At 37.6% G+C, this 25,975-nt stretch overlaps 2 protein-coding genes and 1 pseudogene across 3 annotated transcripts; 1 reads left to right on the forward strand and 2 right to left on the reverse strand.

The window, feature by feature from the left end:
* Positions 1 to 6,897: 6,897 nt before the first annotated feature.
* LOC142168440 (uncharacterized) lies at positions 6,898 to 7,584 on the reverse strand. Its single transcript, XM_075229115.1, has 2 exons — positions 7,114 to 7,584; positions 6,898 to 7,056 (listed from the first exon to the last, which is right to left on the reverse strand). Exons 1-2 carry the CDS (start codon positions 7,582 to 7,584, stop codon positions 6,898 to 6,900), a joined length of 630 nt encoding a protein of 209 aa, XP_075085216.1.
* A 7,793-nt stretch (positions 7,585 to 15,377) lies between these two features.
* Positions 15,378 to 18,540, forward strand: LOC142168441 (amino acid transporter AVT1I-like; annotated as a pseudogene).
* Positions 18,541 to 19,076: 536 nt separating this feature from the next.
* LOC107787206 (putative casein kinase II subunit beta-4) lies at positions 19,077 to 25,728 on the reverse strand. 2 transcript variants are annotated; one of them, XM_016608742.2, is made up of 5 exons: positions 25,228 to 25,728; positions 23,555 to 23,773; positions 20,340 to 20,434; positions 20,024 to 20,189; positions 19,077 to 19,670 (listed from the first exon to the last, which is right to left on the reverse strand). In XM_016608742.2, exons 1-5 carry the CDS (start codon positions 25,436 to 25,438, stop codon positions 19,540 to 19,542), a joined length of 822 nt encoding a protein of 273 aa, XP_016464228.2. In that variant the 5' UTR covers positions 25,439 to 25,728; the 3' UTR covers positions 19,077 to 19,539. The 2 variants fall into 2 exon arrangements, with proteins under 2 accessions (XP_016464228.2, XP_016464227.2); XM_016608741.2 differs by having other exon boundaries at positions 20,340 to 20,449.
* Positions 25,729 to 25,975: the final 247 nt, after the last annotated feature.

Genomic DNA, 25,975 nt, shown 5'->3' on the forward strand with positions numbered 1-25,975 from the left:
GATGCCCAAGTCAATTACACTGTTACCGAAAAAGAGCTCCTCACCATTGTGTTTGCTATTGAGAAGTTTCGCTCGTACTTGATGGGTGCAAAAGTGATTGTCCATACAGATCATGCGGCCCTTCGTTATCTTATGAGCAAGAAAGATTCAGAAGCTAGGTTGATGAGATGGGTGCTATTGTTGCAAGAGTTTGATATTGACATCCAAGATCGAAAAGAGAGTGAAAATCAAGTGGCGGACCACTTGTCTCGTTTGGAGGAGGAGGGGAGGCCGCATGATGGCCTTGAAATCAATGATTATTTTCCTGATAAGCAACTCTTGGCTATTTCAATGACTCTTTCCCATTGTATTTGCTATTGAGAAGTTTCGCCCGTACTTGATAGGTGCAAAAGTGATTGTCCACACGGATCATGCGGCACTTTGTTATCTTATGAGCAAGAAAGATTCAAAAGCTAGGTTGATAAGATGGGTGCTATTGTTGCAAGAGTTTGATACTGACATTCAAGATCAGAAAGAGAGTGAAAATCAGGTGGCGGACCACTTGTCTCGTTTGGAGGAGGAGGGGAGGCCGCATGAATGCCTTGAAATCAATGACTCTTTCCCCGATAAGCAACTCTTGGCTATTTCAATAAAAGAGGTTCCATGGTTCGCAGATCTAGCAAATATTCTTGTAAGTGGTTTCATCCTAGATGAGTTCTCTTCAAACCAAAGGAAGAAGCTCAAATGGGATTGTCAAGACTATTATTGGGATGAATGGTACCTTTTTCAGATTTGCACGGATGGGGTAATTAGAAGATGTGTGCCGGAAGAAGATAAAAATGTTATTCTTGAGGCTTGTCACTCTTCGCCTTATGGTGGTCACCATGGCGAAGCAAGAACGGCGGTTAAAGTGATAAGTTGCGGTTTCTATTGACCCACTATCTACAAAGATACAAGTGATATGGTGAAAAGATGTGATGAATGCCAATGGGCCGGTGGAATCTTAAAGAAGAATGAAATGCCTCTCACTACCATTTTAGAGATTGATATCTTTGATGTGTGGGATATTGACTTCATGGGTCCCTTCGTGAGTGCTTGTGGAAACACCTACATCTTGGTCGCGGTTGATTATGTGTCTAAATGGGTTGAGGCCGTTGATCTACCCAACAATGAAGCGAGAAGTGTGGTGGCATTCTTGAAGAAGAATATTTTCACAAGATTTGGTAGTCTACGGGCTATCATAAGCGACGAGGGGTCGCATTTTTGCAATAAGGCTTTTGACACTTTACTCACCAAGTACAGTGTCACTCATAAAGTCAAGACTCCCTATCATCCACAAGCAAGCGATCAAGTGAAAGTATCTAACCGGGAGATAAAGAGTATTTTGTCCAAAACAGTGAATGCTAACCGGACGGATTGGTCAAAGAAGCTTGATGATGCACTATGGGCTTATCAGACTGCTTTTAACCTATTGGGATGTCTCCATACCGGTTGGTGTTTGGCAAAGCTTGTCATCTTCCGGTGGAACTCGAGCACAAATCCATGTGGGATTTAAAGAAGTTAAATCTTGATTAGGATGCAACCGCTAACTTGTGAGTTGCACAATTGAATGAATTAGATGAGTTCCAGTACCATGCATATGCAAGTTCGTCCTTGTACAAAGAGAAAATGAAGTACTTTTATGACAAATACATCAGAAACAAGAAGTTCAAGGTGTGCGATCTTGTTTTGTTGTTCAACTCATGATTGAAGATGTTTCCCGAAAAACTGAAATCCAAATGGAGTGGTCCCTTTGAAATTGTGGGTGTGACACCTTTAGGTGCATTGGACTTGAAGAACAAAAATTATGAGGTATTCCGATTCAATGGTCACCGGGTGAAGCATTATTTGGGACAATCTAATAATGGCCACATGGTGGCAGTGATTCATTTGAAGTGATGGTAATTTGTGTTGTGCCGCGGCGTTAAATCAGGCACTTCTTGGGAAGCAACCCATATTTTTTTTTCTTCTCTTCTTCTTTAGATAGGTCTTATTTTGTGCTAACAAGATTTGAAGTGTGTTGTAGGAATGAATGTGCTTTACAGGAACTGTGCTCAGAAAAATTGGCTAAGTAAGGAAAAAGTGTGGACCGCACAATTTTGAATGCTACAGTAGAAGGCAATTACGGACGCACAATTCCTGTGCGGACCGCACAAATTGAGATGGAAAAATGCAAACTCTCTGAAATTTGTTTGTCAGAGAAACAACCAAAGTGAGGCAGCACAGTGAATTCTGCGGTCCGCACCAAAATCTGCGGCCGCACAGCTAAATCTGCGGACCACAAATCATCAAAGGAAAGTGAACCTCCAGGTAGCAAAGTGCGGAACACAGAAGGGATTTTGTGGCCGCACTCGTCTCGTTGTTCCTTAGCAAGATCCTTTTTGAATAAATAGTAATGCTAAGGCTACTGTACAAACTTTTCATTCTCTAAGCACTTAAAAACGGGCTAAAACTTTGCACACATCTGTTCACTCATCTACCACCTAGATACGCATTTGTGATCATTCCTTAGCACTACTTCATCACTGGTATGTTCAAATCATTTCTAGGATTCTTTAATTTTCTTAGTTTAGTTTATAATATTTTAGTTATTTTAGATCATTTGCCATTAGAAGTCAATTCTTTTAGTAAAAATACCACTAGGCAGGCTGCCTAGTGGCTAATATATATAAAATAGAAAAACCAGGATCCAATGTTTACAATTTGTCCAAAAGAACCTCAAAAATGCTAAACTAAGGCTAAATCTAATGAAATATGAACTACTAGCTATTACAAGTAATGTCAAAGCCAACTCCCCACATATGAAGGTGTGTGTATCCACAAGCCAAGTGCAAAACCTCAATGTAGCACCTCTTACGCTCTCACCAGGCGCCAAGTTTTGCGTTCCAAAGGACAAGGCAAATGTAAATCTCCAAGCAACACCATCAACTGGAGATGACCAAGAATCCAAGTAGAGTACCAACTCCATGAGTAATGTACGCAGCACTTCTGTTTTCCTTGCATAAGATGAAAGAAATATATTCCAAGAAGCAACTATGTAATATGAAACTGTCCAAGGATACAGTGAAAGGTTTCATTTCCTGCAATATATACCACACGTCTGCACTGCCATAACACCTCCAGATTGGACATGTATACATGTCAATACCACTGAATAATGTCATGACATTACAAAGCATACTAATCTGAGACATTACACCTTCCAGTAACATTGAATGATCCTTTGAAACTAAGCTATAATGAGCAGTAAACATGAGTCTCCTATAATAAAACAATAACCTGCTTACTGTCTCCCTAAATGTGATTGCATGAGGAGATGAAATTTGCCAGTAGTAACCAGTAGCCTATACACCATTCGAGGCAACTATGCATACTGCCATTACATTGCCAGATTGGGCATGAAAGCATGTCAATACCACTGGCTAATGTCCTAGCAATACACATAGACACACGACCACTTTCAAATTCTGGTAAGACTCTTGGATCCCAGCATTTGCATATCATGAACCATTGATCAAGTATACATTCAAGTACATGGTCATTAACATATAACCAGAATCCAAAAACCTTATGACTAAGCATTAGAAAATCCAGCAACATTATAAAAAGAACTGTCCACAACCTACTTGTACTTACACCTCCATACACTATTATAGTACCTCCAAAATGAGCATGATAACATGCTAATACCACTGGAAGATACTCCAACAGTATACAGAATCTAACCATAGCAAAGTGACAAGTAGGCAATTGTAATACCAAACCTAGCATGATCATCAATCTGGAGCTCTTCATTTGGCAATCCTAACCCTAAGATTAGGAGTTTGATATTTCTTAAGATTAATCAGTATCCTCCCTGCACTAGGTAGTTTAGCAAAGCATTGAAATTCAATTGAACCTGCAAAAGAAAAAATAATGTTAGCTAAAATATCTGCAACTGAGTTGCCTTCTCTGAACACATGTTGAAAGATCACATTAAAGAGATCTCTCAGCCCCTTAATCTTTTGCACATCTGGTCCTATAGACCAAGGTGGATCCCATTACCCTTCAATAACCTAATTTAGCACCAAAGAGTCAGTTTCCAATATGAGAGGATGAAGATCATACTCCACACAATACTCCAAACCTTGCGGAATTGCTTTTTCCTCAGCAACAACATTGGTGGTCACTCCTAAGTCCACTGCCCTTGCATACACTAAATCACCTGCATCATCTCTCACACAAAAGCCAAGTGAACTAGGGCCAGAGTTTCCTTTTGATACTCCATCAGTGTTACACTTATACCACCCATGATGAGGGAGCTGCCAAGTAGATCAATACTAGTTTGTAAGATTTAAAGAACTGGATCATATCTGGCCATAACATAGGTATATAGGACAACCATGGATACCTAACCCTTGCCAATTGATACAATATCTTGTTGACTTTATGAATAACTCTATTAGTAGAGACAGTTCCCCCATGCTTGCCTACATTCCTCTTCTTCCATATTTCCCATGTAATGATAGTTGGAGCTGCCTCAAACAATGGTTTTAACTTTGGAAAACATTTTGCATTCTACCAGTTCTTTATCACTTGTTTCACTTGTATCAAGGGCACATTAATCCCTGCATCTCCCATAAACAGCTTCCATACCTTTGATGTAGTAGGGCTAGTTAAGAAGATGTGCTCTAATGTTTCCTCTTGAGGTTGCTGACAACACCAACATCTAGACATAACTATCTGCCCTTGTCTCCTCCATAGATCATCAGTAGCCATTTTTTGCCTCCATAACCTCCATAAGAAGAAAGATATATTAAATGGAAAACCTTGTGTCCATATTTGTTTGAACTCCTGATTAGGATTAGCTCTATGCCTCAGAATTTTTCAAGCACTACTAATAGTGAACTTGCCTGATGATGTTGGCATCCAATATGGTTTGTCCCAGTATTCCTCACTACCATCATAATGGACATTGTATTTTATATGATCAGCAATCTCTTCAGGGAAGCTTTGATCAACCAGATGGTCATTCCATGATCCTCCTTACCTCAATTCAGCCACCTCTTGCAAATCCTCATTTATTGGAAACTCTGGAGGCAGGACATGATAGAGAGCACCTAGCCCAGTTCAGTTTTCATGCCATATGTTGGTTGTTCCACTCTTCATCTCCCACATGATCTCATGTTCTACTTCCTCCATAGTATTCAACATTTGCCTCCACACATGAGACCCCTCTCTAAATTGCACAGCAGTAAGCAGCTCCTTCTTACAATACTTGTTTCACATGAAGTTGGACCACAACGATTTAGTAGTCCTAAATCTTCACCAAAGTTTAGCAAATAAAGTTTTTGAAACATCATGTAAAGACCTAAAACCTAGCCCCCATTCTTCTTTAGGCAGACATAAATTTATCCAAGATGACCAATGCCTACTCCTACCTTCTTACTTGGTGCTCCAAAAGAATCTTGAAAAGATTTTATGCAAATCCTCCAGTATATTATCAGGAGGATCCAAGACTGACAATAAGTGCGCTGGCATACTTTGAAGAACACTAGTAATGAGAGTTGCCTTTCCTCCAAATGATAACAGTTTACCTTTCCAAGCGTGTAACTTAGCCTTCACCTTTTTGATAAGATCTTCATAATACTCCTTCCTTCTTCTAGTGTAAAACATAGGGCACCCTAAGTATGTGAATGGAAAATGCCCTCTAGTAAAGCAAGTAATATCACCAACTGCTTAAAATAAGGCATATGAAACATTGTTATGCATGTAATAGGAACTCTTGGTTTTGTTGATCAATTGTCCCGATATCTGCTCATAACCTCCTAGTACTACCATAATCTTACTCAATGAGGGGGGGATGAGCTGATGCAAAGATAATTGTATCATCAGCATATGCCAAATGGTTCAAAGGATCAGACCATTTAGGCATGCCAAATCCAACAAATGACTTATCTTCAAACAGTTTGTTCAAAGATCTAGATAGAACTTCAGCTGATAAAATGAACAAGGCAGGAGAGAGTGAATCTCTTTGCTTCACTCCTCTTGTAGACTTGAAAAAACCTGATGATTGTCCATTAACCAACACTGAATACCAATTATTAGAGAGTAGGTTCCAAACCATAGTGATAAAGTGTTCAGCAAACCTCATTCTTCTTAGTACATGCATCAAATACTTCCATGACACCCGATCATATGCTTTTGCCATGTCAAGTTTAATCACCACATTAGCAGGTTTGACTCTCATCCTTATGCCAGTGACAATTTCCTGTGTAAGTAGGATGTTTTCAAAGATACTCCTTCCTTTCACAAATCTAGATTGGTTAGGAGAAATGTAGCTAGGCAAGAACTTTTCCAATCTATCATGAAGAACTCTAGACATCACTTTGTTGATGAAATTACTCAGACTTATAGGTCTTAAATCTGAGAATGTTTGTACCCTTAGCTTCTTTGGCAGCAATACCGCAGTAATACCAAATTAGTATGAGTAATGGACTTTGGCACCTCCATAAAAATAAAGCACCATATTGTGAACATCATAGCATATCACCTCCTAGCATGATTGATAAAAGAGCACAGTGAATCCATCAGGATCGCTGGCACTATTACCACTTAAAATAATGCAGCCTTGACCTCTTCTAAAGTTGGAAACATGCATAGTTCCAAGTTCTGCTCCATGGTCACCATAGCTGGGACATTGTCCAACATAGAAAAATCTGTAGGATCTCCCTTCTTTGTGAATTGTCTTTGATAGAATTTAACTGCAGCATTAGCCATCTGCTCTTGATCTTCAAGCCATGCCCCATCTCCATTATGAATCCTTTTCAATTGTAACTTCTTTCTCTTTCCATTAACATGGTTATGAAAGAAACTAGTGTTCCTATCACCCTCAGCAAACTATGTCATTCCAGCTTTTTGCTTCCAATAGTGCTCATCTATACTCAGGTACTTCTTCAATTCTGCTTGAGCTTTCTGAAGAACAATCATATTCTCAATTGTAGGCTCCTCCTCAAATAACATCTCCTTCACCTTAACAATATCCTCCAGTATTGCTAACTGTTTGAAGATGTCTCCAAATGTATCCCTACTCCATTAAGATAATGCTACATTCACCTTCTTGAGTTTGTGCTTGAACATTAGGAAAGAGTCTCCAATAAAATTAGCATTCCAATTCTGCCTCACCACATCCATAAATGTAGCATGTTTTGTCCAGAAATTTAAGAATCTGAATAGCTTGACAAAGTTTGTAGCCTGCTCACCACATGTCATGAGTAATGGTGTATGATCTGATCTAGTTCTGATTAAGTGTTCCACTTCAATTATTGGCATCATGTTCTGAAATGGCAAATTGACAAATATCCTATCCAGACTTTTGAATATACACTCAGCATTAAGCCTCCCATTCCACCATGTAAATGGACTGCCTTTGTAGACTTGATCAAATAGTCCACAAGAATTTACACAAAATGCAAAATCCTCATATTTCGGAGGGTGCACTGGCAATCTACCTATCTTTTCATCTTTATGTAACACCACATTAAAGTCCCCTCCTACTAGCCAAGGTAGCTCTATATCACTTGCCATGTAGTATAGGTTATCCCATAGTTCTAGTCTCTCTAATGCAGAGCATTTTGAATATACAAATGTCATCATAATATGTTGCGATGATCAAGATGAAACATTTTTACAGTTACCTGTTGTTCAGTTTCTGTCACTAACTGCCATTCTACCACAACATCAAAAAATAGCCATATCTTCCTATTCAAATTTGAATAAGCAGTCTCAATATTCAATCTCCTCATATACCTTTGTATGTGACCTGCCTTCTGGAATGGTTCCATTAATGCAATGACAAAAAATTATGCTCCCTATGCATGTTGATCACCCAAGGAAAGGCCTGATCAGTATTCACAGACCTGATATTCCAAATAAGTGTCTTCATCATCATTTAGTTTGTGAGGCTGCCCTCCTGGGAAAGATTCTTGTAGGTTGAACAGGTTCCTTATTCTGTGTCTGCCTCTTAGCCTTCTTCTCCCGTTCCACTGGTTCTAGGTGATAGATCAGCCTCCCTTACGACTTGTCTAAAATTGCCAACAGTTGATTCATCATCCTCTTCCTCCTCCAGTTGTTGCTGTTCCATGAAAGATTTATCAACAGGTTCCACATTGTGTGTAACTTTATCATGTAGTGTCTGCAATGGTGACTTCGAGGGCAAATTGAGCTGCAACTGCATAATCTGATCAGTGGCTGTAACACAGGACATTTGCATTGACTCAATTGCACCTAGATCCCTGGGTACTAAAGCATTCTCAATTTCATCATGTGCCCTCATTGTTGCCTCCTTTAACATGTCTGAATTCTTCTCCCTTAGAACCATATTCTCCTGCATCACTTTAAATTAAAGTTCATATACATAACCTAAATTAGGATTCACTGTAGCAGAAACCCTAGGAATTACTGTTCAATTGGGATCACTACCCTTATTATCAGTTGTTTGGTGATTTGATCCCACTGTATCCTCCAAGACCTTCACACTAATATCCCCAACTTGATCATTCCCCAAAAAATACACCGGAACACCATCAACAGTGCCCACAAACTCTCTAGCATTGCTAGGGTTTACTGTTACATTGGCCTGATTCTTGGATACTATTGCAGCAGCTGCTCCTTCATGAGTTCTAGCTTCAACTAATGATCATCTATCACCTCCAGCTGGTGGAATTGATTACTGCAATTTAGAGCTCAAACTATCGTCAACCCTAGTGTTTTGAATTCTAGGGTTTACTGTAGCTGTTGGTTCTATGTTGTTTAGTGTTTGTTCCTGCTTGTTGGCCTTCTTTCCTTTGCCTCCTGTAGTAATTGTTGTGTCTATTTGAACCTACATATTATCAACTTCTTCACTCCATAGAGATTTCCCTGAATTAACCTCATTATTATCCTCATGTTGTCCCGATTCTTCATACGTTTGAGATGGAATTCTTGACAGGAATGGTTCAAAGTAACATTAAGCTGTCTAATTTCTTCTTTGTTAGACCCAAAACGTCTATGTACCCACTCCAATGTAGACTCTCTCATATTAGTCTCTTCAATCCCGGGATCAGTAGGATTAGGAACATTGTCTTTTGCCTCACTTTGAATCCCACTCCCCATTGGTATGGCAATCCCAGTAGGTGTAGAATTCACATTCTTATCCATATTTGACACACATTTTTGCTCTTTAATTTCACCTTGTTCCACAATTGAAACTTTTTTATTCTTTTGTACTAAATTTTGTTCCTCAACCCTAATCCTTGTATTACTAGTATTAGTAATTCCTACCTTAGCCGCTAATGGATTCCCAGAAACATTAGAGATAGCCTTCTGATTTCCCTTATTCTTCACCTGCTCATTCTCCTGAACCTTATGTGCTTCAACTTCTTGTTGCTTCTTCTGTTGTGCATTGCTATTTTTATCACCCTTGCCATCAGTTATCCTCAGCGTTGGTTGATCAATTTCCTCGACTTCCAGTGCATCAAATTTGTTATTTGTTACTACTGCCTCAACTTTGTTCTTCCCCTTTCCATTGTCAATCTCTTTTTCTTTTGTGTTATCAATAATATATCCTCTTGTATCACATTGATATTTATTCTTCCTTGCTTGCATCCACTCCTGCCTAGCATGAATTGCAATTAGTTTACCCAATACTTTACCACTGGAAAGTACCTTAGTTGAAGCAGTTGTAGTACCAACAAAATCATTCTCCTTCACTTTGTCTTTGCCTTGTTCTTCAAATTTCCTAAGCTCAAGATTAATGACCCAACACTCAGCTTCGTTATGGCCTTGCGTCTTACAACTTTTGCAATATTTAGGCATATAGTCATACCTAATCTTGATCCACTTGAATTCTTCTGGCCCAGTCTCATCCTTCTCCTCTACTATCTTAATTCTTTGTGCAAAATTTGAAAGCAAGTTCACCTCCACCTTCACCTTGCCACAACTTGGTCAAGTACCATTCTGAGTAGCTAAATCCACATGTAATGGCCTGCCTACTGCTCTTGCCAATGAGAACACAAACTCCTTACCAAAGAAGTTTGGAGGTAAATTTTGAAATGAAATCCAGGCTATAGCTACAGGTATCTCTTCATCAGGTTTCCACCATGGATTTCATTTGGTACACCTCATCTGCCACATATCACCTTGTATCTTCAAGTAAAAATCTGGCTTTGAGAGCAAGTATATATAATCCTCTATCAATGAAAGCTTAATCAATACATGAATGTCCTCTATTAAACCAACTAAACACTGTCCTTTTAATTCTCATTGTATAGGGATGGCTTTATGTAGCTCTTGAATAACAAGCTTACCATACGAGAATTTTCCCAGTACTGCAAAGTGCAATCCTTGTTGTGCAATAGATTGACGAACCTCCTATTTTTTCCATCTCACAACTGGCTCCCCATGAATATACTCATTTGGTTTTAGGGTTACGATGGGTTGCGACTGCATGGGGGCATTTATTATCGTTGGTTGTAATAATTTCACGTAGTTCTGGATTGGATTAGGGTTGGTAGTTGTTGTTTGGGGTTAAGGGGATTGTAGGGATGACTGACCAGTCTCAGGCGGAGACTGGACAGTGGCTGGAGAAGCCATTAATGGCTCGCGAGAGCTTCATGCGTAAGTCGTCGCAAATTGCCTGTCGCTGGAGCTCTATTTCTCAATGGGTTTGGGTTTTGGGTTTCATTAGAAGTCAATTTTCTATCCATGTGGGGTTTAAATTGTGTGGGTCAACTCATAATTGCTATTTGGGGAATGGGTATCCTGATTATTATGTTTAATTTCTATTACCATGTCCAATTTGTGCATAAATCAAAACCCTTAGGGGTCGTTTGGTTTGAATATGGCTTATGCCGGGATAAGTTATGCTGGAATTAGTTATGTTGGGATTAGTTATCCTGGTATTATTTTTTATCTATTATTTAGTATGTTGTATTAAAATGACAATTGCATAATTTCTAAGAAGAATGTATAAGTTATCCCCGCACTAATTACCCCACCCTCTACTAGGTATAAGTTATCCTAGTACTAATTATAATCCCGGAATAACTTATACCAGGATTGCTAACCAAATAAAGTATTAAGGTGGTATTAAATTTTTATATCAGCACTATACTTTCTTATACCTCATACCAAACGACCCCTTAAGGAATTTGCCCAACCTAATTTTGAAATCTGCGGCCGCACAAGAAATTGTACGGTCTGCAGAAGTGTTGACTAGGGTAGTTGGTAAGACAATAATGTGCGGACCACACTTGCAATTGTGTGGATCGCAATAATCTCATTGCAGCCGCAGAAAAGTATGTGCAGCCACAGATCAGGCCAATCTCAGTCTTCAGAGAGTTTCCATTTTGAGGTATTCATAGTCCGGTCGCACTGACAATTGTACGGACCACACTTCAGATGTGCGGTCGCACTCAAAATTGTACGGACTGCAGTTTCATCTCTGCGGCCTCAAGTCCAAATTGTGTGGTCCACACAACCCAGGCTGCAACCGCACTTGCAATTATGCGGACCGCACTTCCTCACCCTACAAATATGTTTTGTTCTGTGAATGTCTGTTTATCTGCATTTGAATTAGAACTGACTCCTGCTACTGTTTGTTACAGAAAATGATTAGATCACGAGGTCGTGGTGATACATCAAAATGGAGGGGTGAACCTTCCAGAGGCAGAGGCAAAAGCAATTTACCCCTCGCCCTGCAAAGGGTAATTAGTAAGAAAGCCATAGCAGGCCGAGGACGACAGCCCGAGCCATCCGAGTATAGGTCATATGTCCCATCTCGGGAAGCGTCAGAGGGTGATTCATTGCAAGAGCAGCCCGTTGTTCAATCACAGCCACAATGGCCATTGGGAAAATACCAACTTAGAGATGAGCCTTCCTCCTATGAGAGCACTTCCGAGGGTTCGGAAGGTGACAGTCAGGCTTCAGAGCCCTCATCCATACATGCCCCCGATGCAGCTGCTACTATAGTGGATGTTGATGATATTCCAGATGATGGCCGAGGGGGTGATATCAGAGTTGCCGGCCTTGAGAGGTCGAAGAAGAAAGAGATTTGGGAAGATAGGTTTATTAGTCTAGCTGCTTTCATAAGCTTCCGATAGTGGTGGCCAGTGAGATCGCTCACTCTTGAGCATCAGTTCATGATTAAAGACCTTGACAAATACAACCCGGCAGTGTTGAGACGGTTTGGGGAGCGGAAGGGGTGGATGTGGTTCACCAAAAGTGTGGTAGATGCCAAGGAATACCTGGTCCGGGAATTTTACGCCAATGTGGTGCAAACAAAGAAAGGGACCAAGGTAACAAAAGTGAGAAATCTGAAGGTGAGATTCGATCAGAGCACCTTGAACACGTATTTAAGGTTTGAGGATGTGGAGCCTGTGCAATACTTGGAAAAATTAGCACTGAGAGGTGCAGTTCGACCATGGCTAGCTGAGATTCTTGCAGATCCGGGGCCGCCTCCAGCATGGATCACAGCAGGGGTTCCCATTCAGCGGAACACCCTAAATTTTGATGAAAAAAGATGGCAAACATTCGTGTGTAGCATACTAGACCCGTGCCAAAATGAAACAAATCTTCCAATTCAGCGGGCAGTGCTAGTTGCTTCTATCATAGCCCGGTACCCAATCAATGTGGGTGTCGTGATATATGCCAACATGTCTGTGGTCGCCAGGCAAGGTGACACCTCCTACCCATATCCCAACACTATCACTGAGTACCTTACGGATGCGGGGGTGGAACCGAGGGATTTTGGTACCAAGGTACGGGCGAAGAAGGCCTTCTAATGGTATTCTTTGATGGGTGGTGGAAACCCAAAGAAAAAAGGTCAGCTCTCTACTACTGCAGGCCAGTCTGATGAGCCCGTCGGGGTAGCTGCTAAGACAGTTAACATGCCATCTACTTCAGCAGAGCCTTCTAATGGTGCAGCAGCTATGCCTCCACCTCCTTCTTCAGGCCCTTCAGCATCAGTGCCTTCCACATCGGCTTTGAAGCCGGTGCCCATGCCCGCTCATCCACTATCTGCATTGCGAGTCTCCCAAACACTGGCGAGCCTCAACACCTGGATGCAGACAGCCACTGCAAAGCTGTCTGACATATCCAGTGCTGTTGTAGCACAGTCATCCACTCTGGCACCCCAGATTCCTCCGATAGTGGAGGATACATTGAAGAAGATCTTGGAGAACTAGACCACCATCATGGACACCTTGGTAGCACATGGAGCAATGATTGAGGAACTGGGGAAGCAGGTAAAGAAAATGAAGAAATCCCAAGCATCCAGGAAATCAGTTGAAAAGCTGAGGAGATAGGTGATCAAGATAGCAGCAGCCAGTGGTCTTTCATTTGATATGCTCATAGGGTCAGACCCACCAGTACCAGCAGATCCAGCACCACCATCAGCTCCAGTGGCACCAGCTGGCCAGTCTGAGGAGCTAGGCCTGGCTCGGGGGGGAGGGGGAGAGTTATTTTCTATTTGGATGACTTTTAGACATCTGGTTTGTAATAACTGATAATATTTTCTTCTTTCTCTTTATTCTGTATATATATTCTCTTTGTTCTCTCTTTTCCTCTCTCATTATGTATATTCATTATGCTTTCAGTAGTTTGCTTTTAGCTTCTTTATTCTGTTTTTTTATTAGTCTATGTTTAATGTAGTATTTTTTTTTAATTTTGTAGCTTCTTTTTATATTTTAGTGAACAATAAGCATTTAGTTTTCTTAATGCCACGGTTCTTTCCAAAGGTAATTGAGTCCGTTTTTGGTGTTTAGGTAAGAATAGTAGTAATACTGAATAAAAAGACCTAATTGAGTCAGGCTCGAAGAGTCAAACATGCTTCACTTGGTACCAACACACTTAACTACGTGCTTATGGTTAAAAATAAGGTTTTTGGAAAGAAATAGCTCTAGTGCAGTTTTTCCTAACATTTTGTCATTCCACCAATAGACAATTTCCCAAGATAATTTCTGGATAACATATATTACTCTGTCTATTTTATTTTTTATGGAAGTATGTGTGTGTGTGTGAATATATATATATATATATATATATATATATATATATATATATATATATATATATAATCATTTTGAAACTTATAGTTTTTTCCTCTTAGTTTTGCTTTATACTTCATACATGTATTTTAACAAATATATTTGATGTTTAAAAAGTATTTATTTATTTATTAACACGGGATGCACGAGTGCCGCACGAGATGCACGTGTGATGCACGTGCGGTGCACACAAAAGTTAATTTTATTAAATTTATTTAAGACCTCTTATTAAGGTTTATTTAGGCTACAAGTTCTGTTCAATTTTGTTTCGTGGCACATAAAGATAATTCATTCTTAGTATGAAATGAGTCTGAATTCCTCTCCTGTTAGACTCACCTGGCACGATACTCGCCAAAATTCAACTCCATCACTTTTGAATTAATGGCAACAATGGGGTACTTAAAGTGATTCTTACTTGTATTGGAGCGCGTGAATAGTCTATGTTATGCTGATATGGCTAAACAAACTTACCAGCATCTCCTTTCTCTCTAACACCATCTTACTCCTCTTACCAAATTAGCTTAAATTTCTTTCATCTGCTTGTCTAGATTTGGTATTTGGATTGGGTTTTGGTTAATCTATTAATGGGTACTTGGCTTTTATTTTTTGTCCCCTAAAAATTGTTGGCACCTAATCCACTCGTCTGCATACAAGCAAGAGTTGTTATATTTCAAATATAACATAATTCAAAAAAGAAAATGCAAACATCTTTAGCTTGGATAACCTTTCCATTTCGAAGTTCGGACTAACGGACGTCTCTAGAACTTTTCTTTTTTACCTTTTAACAACAAAAAACTTAAAGTTACAATTCTCTATCCAAGAGGATCTAACCAAAGTTACTAAACAGAATATATTAAAATCGAAAGGGGAAAAATCGAGTCATACTAAATTAAATTAATTTAAATATGATAGTTTTATAACATTTCTAGAAACTGAATACTAAAATATCGAACCAAAATACCTAAAAAGAATTATTAATCCAACCGATGAACACCCCTTGTTATATTTCGAATAAAACATAATTCGAACAAGATAATAGAAACATGAAGAAGGGTTGTCTGCCTCGTAGATTTATGTATCGGCATACATCATTAGTTAATTGAAAACGATTTTAATACTATCACATAATTACAGTTGGCAATTTTCTTACAAAGAAGGGCAAAAACCCACAATGTAAAACCTAGTCAAAATTGAACGTTTCCTCCTCTCTTTTTTGGTATATATTTGAATGCTTCTAATGTAACTGACCATATCTCCTCCAATATATTTTTGCAAGATCCTCTTTGCATGTGAAAAGTAACTTTTTAACATTTAAAGTATATATCTTTCTTTCTCCATTAATCTACAAAAACACAGTGTGCAAAATATATCTTTCTTTCTCTATTAATCTACAAAAACTCAGTGTACAAACACTTTGGGCAGTTAGAGAATATGGAATCCCATAATGTGGAGAGAATTGAGAGTCAAAATCAGATCCCACAATCTGAGGAGCCTAGCAAAGGAACCTCTTTCTTTAGGACATGCTTGAATGGTGTTAATGCGCTATCAGGTTAATGCTCATTATTTTTCAGAAGAAAGAAGTAATAATCACTTAATTTCTTGTTATTATATTTGGAATTTCGCTTACTATGATTTTTTATTTTTATTTTTGCTTTCTTGATTTACTATTGGCTCAAAATATATCATTAACGTCTACATTATTTCTCTCTGGATTTAAGTTAACTATATATGTGTATATATTGCATGTTAATAACAAGTAAATAGTTTTTACACCATCAATTTAATAATAATAAATATCATTTTTATCATATTATCAACTAATATTTATTAAATATGTTTGCTTCTAATTAGCTTGTAATTGACCTAATTGCATTACAATTTTTGAAGGGGAGCCTTGGCGTAACTAGTAAAGTTGTTGCCATTTGACCAGGAGGTCACGGGTTTAAGTCGTGGAAACAGCATCTTGCAGAAATGCAGGGTAAGGCTGCGTACAATAGACTCTCTTGTGGTCCGACCCTTCCCGGATCCCGCGCATAGCGGGAGCTTAGTGCATCATGTTGTATTTTGACACCATCGTGAGTGCATCAGACTTATACTCTTCTTTTTCATATATTCTTTCTTTATATAGGTGTTGGAATACTATCGGTACCTTATGCACTTTCAGAAGGAGGATGGTTAAGTTTGATAATACTTTTCTTGGTAGCAATTCTATGTTGCTATACTGGATTACTTTTACAAAAATGCATGAGTGCCTCTCAAGCAATAAATACTTATGCTGACATTGGTCAATTTGCTTTTGGAAAAAAAAGGAAGAATAATAATATCAACTTTTATGTATCTTGAACTATACTTAGTTGCAATTGAGTTTCTCATATTAGAAGGTGACAATTTGCAAAAGCTATTCCCAAATGCAAATATTCATATTGGTGACCTTAAAATTGGAGGAAAAGAAACATTTGTCATGTTAGCTGCTCTTATAATATTGCCAACAACATGGCTAAGAAGCTTAGGGTTATTGGCTTATGTTTCTCTTGGAGGAGTTTTGGCCTCTATTCTTTTAGTTTGTGTAGTTTTTTGGATTGGTGCAGTAGATGGTGTTGGTTTTCAAGAGAAAGGTATACTTTGGAAATGGAGTGGATTGGCAACTGCAATAAGTATGTTCACCTTTTGTTATTGTGGTCATGCAGTTTTTCCTACACTTTGCAATTCCATGAAGGACAAGAGTCAATTTCTCAAGGTAATTTTTTTGATAACATGTAATTTTCAAAGTAAAATATTAAAGACATAAACATGCTATCACATTTCTAAGGTTATAAGATTATGCCATTAAAGTTAAAATATAAAGTTTCATGTTAAAGATCACTTTTTAATATAGAAAGGTGACATCTGTCTTTTAAAAAAAAGGGAAGAAGAAAGATTGGTGTATAAAATGGAATAGAAAAAGTATCATTCACTTTTTAAAAAGATTGTTTAATCTGTTTCCACACTTAGTATTTTCCTTTTTTAAGATTTAAAATTTTGAGTTTAACTCTTTCTTGCAAAAGTAGTGAAGAACAAACATTTTTAGCAAAAACTTAAAATAAGTTGAGTTTGCAATGCGTTTGCTTCAAAATGTTTAAAACTTCTTTTAATATTTTGACTAGAGAGGATTCCTTCAATTAAGCAATTTTTTTTACTTAAAAAGAGGGCAGAGACAGATCCACCCATTAAACAAATGCAACTAGTTTAAATATTTCACTAAAACTTTTACTTATTAAGTTGATTTTATGAACTATAGCCAGCCACAAACTGTGCCGAAAACCTTATTAATGGTGTCTTATACCTTAAAATTTCGATTACATCGATTATTATGTGATAAGAATTATAAATTATAAATAGGACAAAAATTTCTTGGAGTTTTAAGATTATAGGAAAAGTTTTTAAGGTCAAATTTGCTATTTTTAGTTCCAACATGAACTTTCATAACTGTCCAACAGTTTTACCTCTGTTTATACCAGATATTTTGGAAAATTTTCAACTTATAAAGGTCCATAATGAAACTGAAAAAAGGAAACTTTAAAGTTTAAACCCTTAATTACTATATTTTCTTATGTACTACACGTAGAGATAATTCATCTAGCTTTATTTAGCAGCTTGCCCTAATCTACTTTTCTTTTTTTTGTCAACAGGTTCTACTCTTGTGTTTCATACTAAGCACCATCACTTATGGATCAATGGCAATAATTGGGTACTTAATATGTACGGACAAAATTTATTGTCACAAGTAACCTTAAATCTCCCCACTGGAAAAGTTAGTTCGAAGATTGCAATATACACGGCGATAATTAATCCAATAACCAAGTACGCGTACGCTCTTATTGTCTCACCTATTGTAATGGCCATTGAAGATACATTTCCTTGTCGCAAGGGTAAACCTAGACAAGAGGGGTTGCTCTGATGGTAAGCAACCTCCACTTCCAACCAAGAGGTTGTGAGTTCGAGTCACCCCAAGAGCAAGGTGGGGAGTTCTTGGAGGGAAGGATGCCGAGTTTCTATTGGAAACAGCCTCTCTACCTCATGGTAGGGGTAAGGTCTGCGTACACACTACCCTCCCCAGGTCTGCCTACACACTACCCTCCCCAGATCTCACTAGTGGGATTATACTGGGTTATTGTTGTTGTTGTTAAGAGTAAACCTATGAGCTACTTCATCAGAACAGTTTTGGTCATCAGCACAGTTGTTGCATTAGTCGTTCCATTTTTCGAATATGTCATGACATTTATAGGCGCATTTACGGGCATTAGTCTGTCAATATTGTTTCCATGTATCTGCTATCTCAAAATCAGGAAGCCTTACTCAAGAAATGTTGGGATAGAAGTCATATTTATTGGGGTGATTATAGTTTTAGGTTCTTTTGTTGCCATATATGGAACTTATGTTTCGTTGTAAAAACATCATAAGCCATGTCCAGCAAAAATGATGTACAAAATTTTTTACTTTTGGCCAAATACGTAGACAGCTACTTAACTTAGGCACCAATTTTCAGTTTGACATCTCAACTAATGTAAATACTTATTGTACACTCAACCTTATTTCATATGTGTCTATTAAACAGGAACGCTGACATTGTAAAAAAAGTGATTCTTACTTGTATTTGAGCACGTGAATAGTCTGTGTTACGCTGACATAGCTAAACAAAATTACCACCATCTCCTTTTTCTCTAACACCATCTTACTTGTCTTCTTCCTCATTTTTCTCTTCCATCACACATCCCTCTTTTTGTGTTCATTTTGTTATCTTTGCTTGTTCTTCACTAATCTCTTGTTAGATTAGCTTCATTTTCTTTCATCTTCTTCTCTATATTTGGTTAATTTGAATTGGAGTTTGGTTAATTTATTAATGGGTATTTGGCCTTCAATTTTTGTTCCCTAAACACGTTTGGCACCTAATCCATTCGTTTGCATACAAGCCAGAGTTGTTATATTTCAAATATACGTTAATTCAGAAAAAGAAAATGCAAACATAAAGAAGGGCGCCTGCCTCAAGATTTCAATACAATCACATCATTACAACTGGAAATTGTCCTACAAAGAAGGGCGAAACCCCAACGTACACTAGTCTAGAATCCTGATAAGTACCTCTGTTGGAAAATGGTAGTGATAAGTTCTGAAGCAAAATGAAAGGATCAACGGACAGCCACGAAAAGTGGTTGATGGGGAAACATAAATCAATTCTCAAACTGATAAAGAATTAAGCTTACAAAAGCTCTTGTAAATTTACGACGATATTTTGGGAACAAATTTCACTTGACAGATTGGCCCAAGCTGCCTTTCATCGACGAAGAACAATCTTTCATCATTATCAAGAGCTCCTCTGCTTCAACTGCCTCTACCATGACGAATTGTACATCAAAAGCCAGGTAAGAATCATTACTGGCAGAAAATATGATCTCTTCACAACATCACAACGGCTTCACTGTCAAATCTTGTGGATCTTGAAACCAAACACCCTAGGAGTATAATTTTGCGTTGGTTTTTGCGGCTTGAGGTGTCCATAAGTCATCAAGAAGAGGTGAGGAAATGTTGTCCCAAAGTAAGCCCCATCAATATCTTTAGCAGTTAAAGAAACCTATAAGGATAGAAATAGGCTACTCACGGCAAGCGAACAAGGACCAATATGCAACTTATGAGCAGACCTAATGTCAAAATTTATATGCAACTTACAAGGACAGAATCCTTATGTAAATTGGATGCAGCTCAACCAAACATAAGCATGAACTGCATTAGAGATTTTGAGAAAACATAATTGCTATTAGAGGAAATATATGGATGAAAAAAACTAATAATACATCTAATCTCACAAATATGTAAATGTATGTGTGGTGTATTTTATATATATTTTGTGTGTGTGTGTGTGTAGAGAGAGAGAGAGCACATCAAGAAGTGGTAGCAGAAAAGGATACTGCCTTGGTACTTTGATCGGGGGTAATAAATGTCCTCACACTTGGGACAGTATATTTTTACAGTACTTGAGCGTGGAATATCTGATTGACCAACAGGAAGGCAAGGCTGTCCACTGCAATAAACTCGCGGGCATCTTCCAAAGTCGTAGTTTTTGTACTTCTCCAACTTCAAGGTTTGGCACAGATATAAGAAACCATCATTTCAAGGTTTGGCACAGATATAAGGAACCATCATTTCAAGGATAGGTTAAACAGTAATGAAGATCAAGAGGAGGAAAATGTGAAAGTATACAAGAGAATGGTGATAAGAAATTACCATTGCGGCCATTCCCTTGGTAGTCAAAATGTACCGAACATGAATCAAACCATATAACATCTCTGCTGCCGATTCAACTAATTCATTCTGCTCCTCTGTGAACATATCACCTATTCAATGCAGGAAAATTTGACAAACTGCAATTGTCTTAATATGAAAGATGATACTGCTGCATCTTGGATATCAGACAACATTCTTGGTTGCCATTACATAGAGACAGAAGTTTACTTAGATTATCATGTAGGTTGTTTTTCTAGCGTGAAAACATAAACTATAAATAAATGATCAAATAGCTTGATTTGCCACCATTACTCCAAGGATGTACTGGTAGCAGAGATATTTTGAGTTGCTCGGACACGGGTACGGATCTAGAGGTCGAATCCTTCAAGATGTAAATTCTAAGATTCGGGGATACGGATCCTAGTACGGATACGGGTGCGGGGATTCGGCTAAAAATAATTCAAAAATATAAAAATATTTCTAAATTATGAGAAATTTTGTGGAATACTTACGTATAGCTTGTCAAGTGGATTTCTTTTTTATTCTCAAGTTGTAGATAAGTAAATGATTAATTTCCTAGATAAGGTATACTTTTTTCAAATTTGCCCTAGTTTTGGTTTTGATTTAGGGAATCAAATTGTATCTCATCTCGAATATTTCCGTCCGTCGTGGTCAAAGTACCCAAAATTGTTTGATCAGATCAGGTACGGATCCCATACCCACACCCATACTAGTGTCGTGTCGATACGGGTGCGGCACCTAAACTGCCATGTCGGAGCAACTTATAGTTTCAGCTCAGGCATTATTATCTTAAAACAGATCCAAGACTTGGAACAGAGAACTTGTTAGATCATGCAACAGACTATTCAAAGCATCACATATACCAAATTTTCAAAGCATCAGAATTAGGTAAGAGCTCATTGAAACAGATCAAAACTCCAATAACCCACCCCAACCCCCCTCAAAGAAAAGAGAAGGATAACTTGTAATGTTTTATACAAAAGAAGGAACTGCAAAAGAAAATAGCACTTCACATTTAATAATTAAGAAAAGCACTTCGATTATTTAAATTTCTCAAGAACAAAAAGAAATATTGATAGCATCGAACTCCAAGAGTTCCTAAAAAGGAATCTACATAAAGATGCATAATGGGTTGTGATCTCCTTACATGGTCTTGGCAATCCTCCCCTCATTTGTTCACATGGTATCAGAGCCATTGTTATTGTATTTCTCAACGTTGGGCCCCGTGTTATTTTTCGGTGGAGCAAGTTGTTGCTAGCAAATACCACTATTTTGTTTTGGATATCTAAATTGATTGTTACTGCTGATAGCTCCAATTGCATCATATGAATTACACAAAAAAGGGGGGTATCATAATCAATTCGTGGTTTTAGTTATACCCTCTTGTTTTATGTAATGGTATTTGACTGGACACATATTTTAAGATATTAATTTGATTTAAATTATATATTGGTGATACAAACATAAATCCTCCCATGGTATGTATTTTTTCTCTAGTGCAAGTCATTAAGAAGGTAGGGGTAAGGTCCGCATACACTCTACCCGCCCCAGATCACACTGGGTATGTTATTGTTGTTGTTGCAAGTCATTAAGAATTGGAATCGATAAGATATAAACTGGCTTAGAAAAATAAAAATTTCCTATCAGAAGAGACTAAATCGAGAAAGAAGAGGGATCCTCTTCATATTTTTGTACCAGCAAAAAGCCATTTTTTTTGGTGTGTGTGGCGCGGGGGTTTTATGAAGCACATGATTTCATCCATTAGGACACGAAAAAAGTATATGACGTTATCTCAATGCAAAACTACCATAATACCAGGAAAAATTGATTTCTTGAATGAAAAGAAGTAGCTCGTTTTACCCAATGTCATCAAAAGCCATCATTTTGTCTCTTAGAGCAATTAATCGATGTGAAGCGAGGGTTATCACTTAATGGGTGAAATCATGTGCTTCATAAAGGTGTGCCCTATTCCTTGATTGAAAAGAAAGAGCTCTTTTTATCCCGTGTTATTAAAAACCATCGTTTCGTCAATGTGACACGAAGGGTTATCACTTTATGGGTGAAGTCATGTATTTCATATAAGTGAACGCTTCAAACAAAGACGTGCAAGGTGATCCTAACCAAAAGCGATGGGTTTGTTGAATCTCAATTTTGAGGAGTTGGATTAATATCGATATTTATTGTACACTGAATACGGAAAATAGTTATTTCAATTGCAGTTTGATCACTGTAGTACTAAATTGAGTAAATTCCGCATATGTTTGGTATTCTTTTAATGCCGTGAACTGTGCGCTTCATTCCAAAGAAGCATGCGCTCAACTTCAAGTTTTTTGCTTCAAGCCCCATGAACCTTGTCATTATTTTGAGATTTTTGTTTTTAAAGAAACTGCTTCTACCAGCACTTCCCTTCGGGGTAGGGGTAAGGTCTGCGTACACTCTACCCTCCCAGACCCCACTAGTGGGATTCTACTGGGTTGTTGTTGCTTCTACCGGTAGTTAAACAACGTAAACAGAACATTCCCCCCTTCCATCTTTTCTTCCTGGGCAAGCATGGGTGGTTGATTTTTATAATTTTCAATGAGATGGGCAATAGAATACAAGACAGAATGAGCCATAGGGGCACCGTTATTTATATCTATCGATTAGATGATTCAATGGCTTCATTTAGAATTGCTGCTATTCGGCATGAATGTCACATCAAACACGGACAATGACAGGATACATTCCTCCAAAAACTTACTATTGGACAAACGGATATAAGATGATCCTAACAATAAAATTCACCCAAATATCTACAAATGGGCATTTATACATGTCATTATAAGATGGATAAGCCTAGACCAGTTGGATAACCTGGTAGAATGCGACTCAAAATTAACTTTCAGTAGTTTCTTTTTTCTTTTTTCTTTTTTCTTTTTTTTTATAAGGAAACTTTCACTAGTTTCTCCCAGCCTTTATAAGAAGTTATTCCAAACAACCTAAAATATATCAAGTAAAGTTGACCAGTTCTCCACATGTTTACTTCACTAAAGATACCAATTTGTCAAAATAGTCCATAGGAAATAAAACAGCGAACCCTATAGTTTCAGAAGACAAGAAAATTGCATCCTTCAACTGAAAAGTAAGTCCAAAATCAATCTTCAGAAATTCATCATAAAATATGAAGTAATCTAAACAAGAGAAAGAATACATACCATGGGAGGATTCAACATCAAGGATGAGGTCAAGCGCATAGTCATAGTAGGGAACTTGACTGCTCAATCCACAGAGGTTAAAATCATCTTGAATGTAATCATCATCAACTTCACAGAAGAACTCATTACCACGCAGGTTACAAAACCAAGAAATCCATGAAGTATCATCCCCATCAGAACCACTAACATCAGACTCTTCACTGTCCGTTTCAGATTCCTCTACAAAATACATAAACATGAGAATGTACTCGCGTCATTTGAAATGCAAGGAAAATAGTGAGTTAGGTAGGCCAGCATAGTATGCCAAGCTATACCCAAAAAGGTAACGCACCTCGAGAAGACATAAACAGCTATTTTATTCAGAAAGATGTTGCTACAAGCTTTCCACAACTCAACATCAAGAACCAACCATAAGTAAAAGACAAACAACTCTACTTAAACAGCTGAAGTTTTTCTTTTAAATTAAAACATAAAAGGCTGAGTTACAGATAAATAATTCAGAAAAAATGGCAAATACTGTTAATAAGTTATGGCAATATACCATAGGAATATTCAATCTTAACCTCAAAACTCATTCCATACTAGATTACAATGGCATGACATAGAAGTTGTATTCACCAGTACTAGAATAAAAAGACCACAAAAGTCTAGCCTGCACTTATGGTTGCACATCACAAAACAGACGATTTTTTTAATTAAAAAAAAATCAACTTTGCAAACCCCTAGCAAGAATTGACTGTGACAACCAGAAAAATTACATATGAAACCACAGGGATAATCTTTCTATCGCCGTGCTGAGAATCTAGGAATATCTGAAATACAGTTTGGAAACATCCAGAGAGAACCACAAGCAAAATAAGTATATATTCGGAACACACTAATTTTTTCAATGTTCATGCTATGTGACTAGATAAAACTATATCTGAATTCATTCCATGCTGCTTTTTGGATTAAAGGAATATTTCCACTACTTCCAAACGGGTGCATCATTACAGAGAAACGAAAATGAAAGCAACTTTAGTACAAGAACAACAAAAACGAGCCAAAGACGCCCCTCAACATATATAGTGTGTGTTGATCAGTTGTTAAACTAATTTCCCCCATAAATACAAAAGAAAATGGATTAAAAAAACAATTTACAGCAAACACCAAAAATGGCAACAGTATATCTTTCAAGCTTCTGAACATGACAAAAAACAGTTGGAAACCATTATTCCCAACTAAAAAAGAAAAACTTTTGTCCCATTTTATGTGACTCCTTTTTCGCTTGTCCTGAAAAGAATAACACCTATCTCTTATCGGAGACAATTTTAGCTTTAAACTTCCAATTCTACCTTTCGTGACATGATTTATACCCACTCAAATGTCTATGGCCTTAACGACTAATTTCAAAAGTCTTCTATATGTCTTAAACCCATGCCCCCTCAAATATTGTCACATAAAATGGGACGGAGAATGTGGTTAAAAACCATAGTATTATAATATCACACCTAAAGCCTTAAAAGTTCATATCCAGCAATTACTTCCACAATCACGTATCTATTAATTAAAACATGTTAAAGCAAAACAGCTTGTGGATCTTCTAATTAACCACTAAAGACTACATTTTTACCCTAATAAAGGCAAAATCCAATACTTTCTAAAATGGAAGATGATTAATAAAAGATACTAACCATCAGAGCACTTGTTTTTGCTGGTGTTGCGATGATCAAAATGCGATTTTCCACCACCACCACCACCACCACCGGCGGCGGAGGTAGACGGAACAGCTTTATCCTTCAAAGACCTAGATGTTGACGGTGATAACTTCTCTAAGTGCTTATCCAACGCATCGTTGATTCGTTTCCGATCCAACGGTCCTCCTCCGCCACCTTCTCTATACATTTCTTCTACAACTATACGTATATATCAATTTATTGCTACTATATTTATATGTGCATATAGTAGCCTGAAAATGAAAATTGGAGAGATTTTGAAGCTGAGAAATCCTCGATTTTGAGAGAAGAGCAAGGAACTCTGTGTGTGTGTGTGTGTGTGTGTAAAGAGAGAGAATCGGGTAAACGAAGATAATTAGGGTTTCGGCTACAATAGAGAAAGGGGGAAATGTGAGAGGACACAGAGAAGTTGGTTTTGTTATTGTTAGATCTTTTCTTTTGTCATCCTTGTTCTTGTTTTTCTTAAAAGTTAATTATTTTCCTTTGACATTTAATTATACTCCATTATTTACCTCTTTAATTATTTACTAGAGTAAAAATAAATTACAATTTGATATGATTAATATTTTTTAATATTGGTTGCATGCAGTTCTGATACTAAATAGAATGAAAAGAAGAGGGGATTATAAATTGTCACGACCCAAAACTAGATGAAATTAAACTACTTAAAAGGTTTTAGTTTAAAAAAACACAAAAGACTTTGAAT

The sequence above is a fragment of the Nicotiana tabacum genome, chromosome 13 (genome assembly GCF_000715075.1).
Source record: "Nicotiana tabacum cultivar K326 chromosome 13, ASM71507v2, whole genome shotgun sequence".
Taxonomy (NCBI): Eukaryota; Viridiplantae; Streptophyta; class Magnoliopsida; order Solanales; family Solanaceae; genus Nicotiana; species Nicotiana tabacum.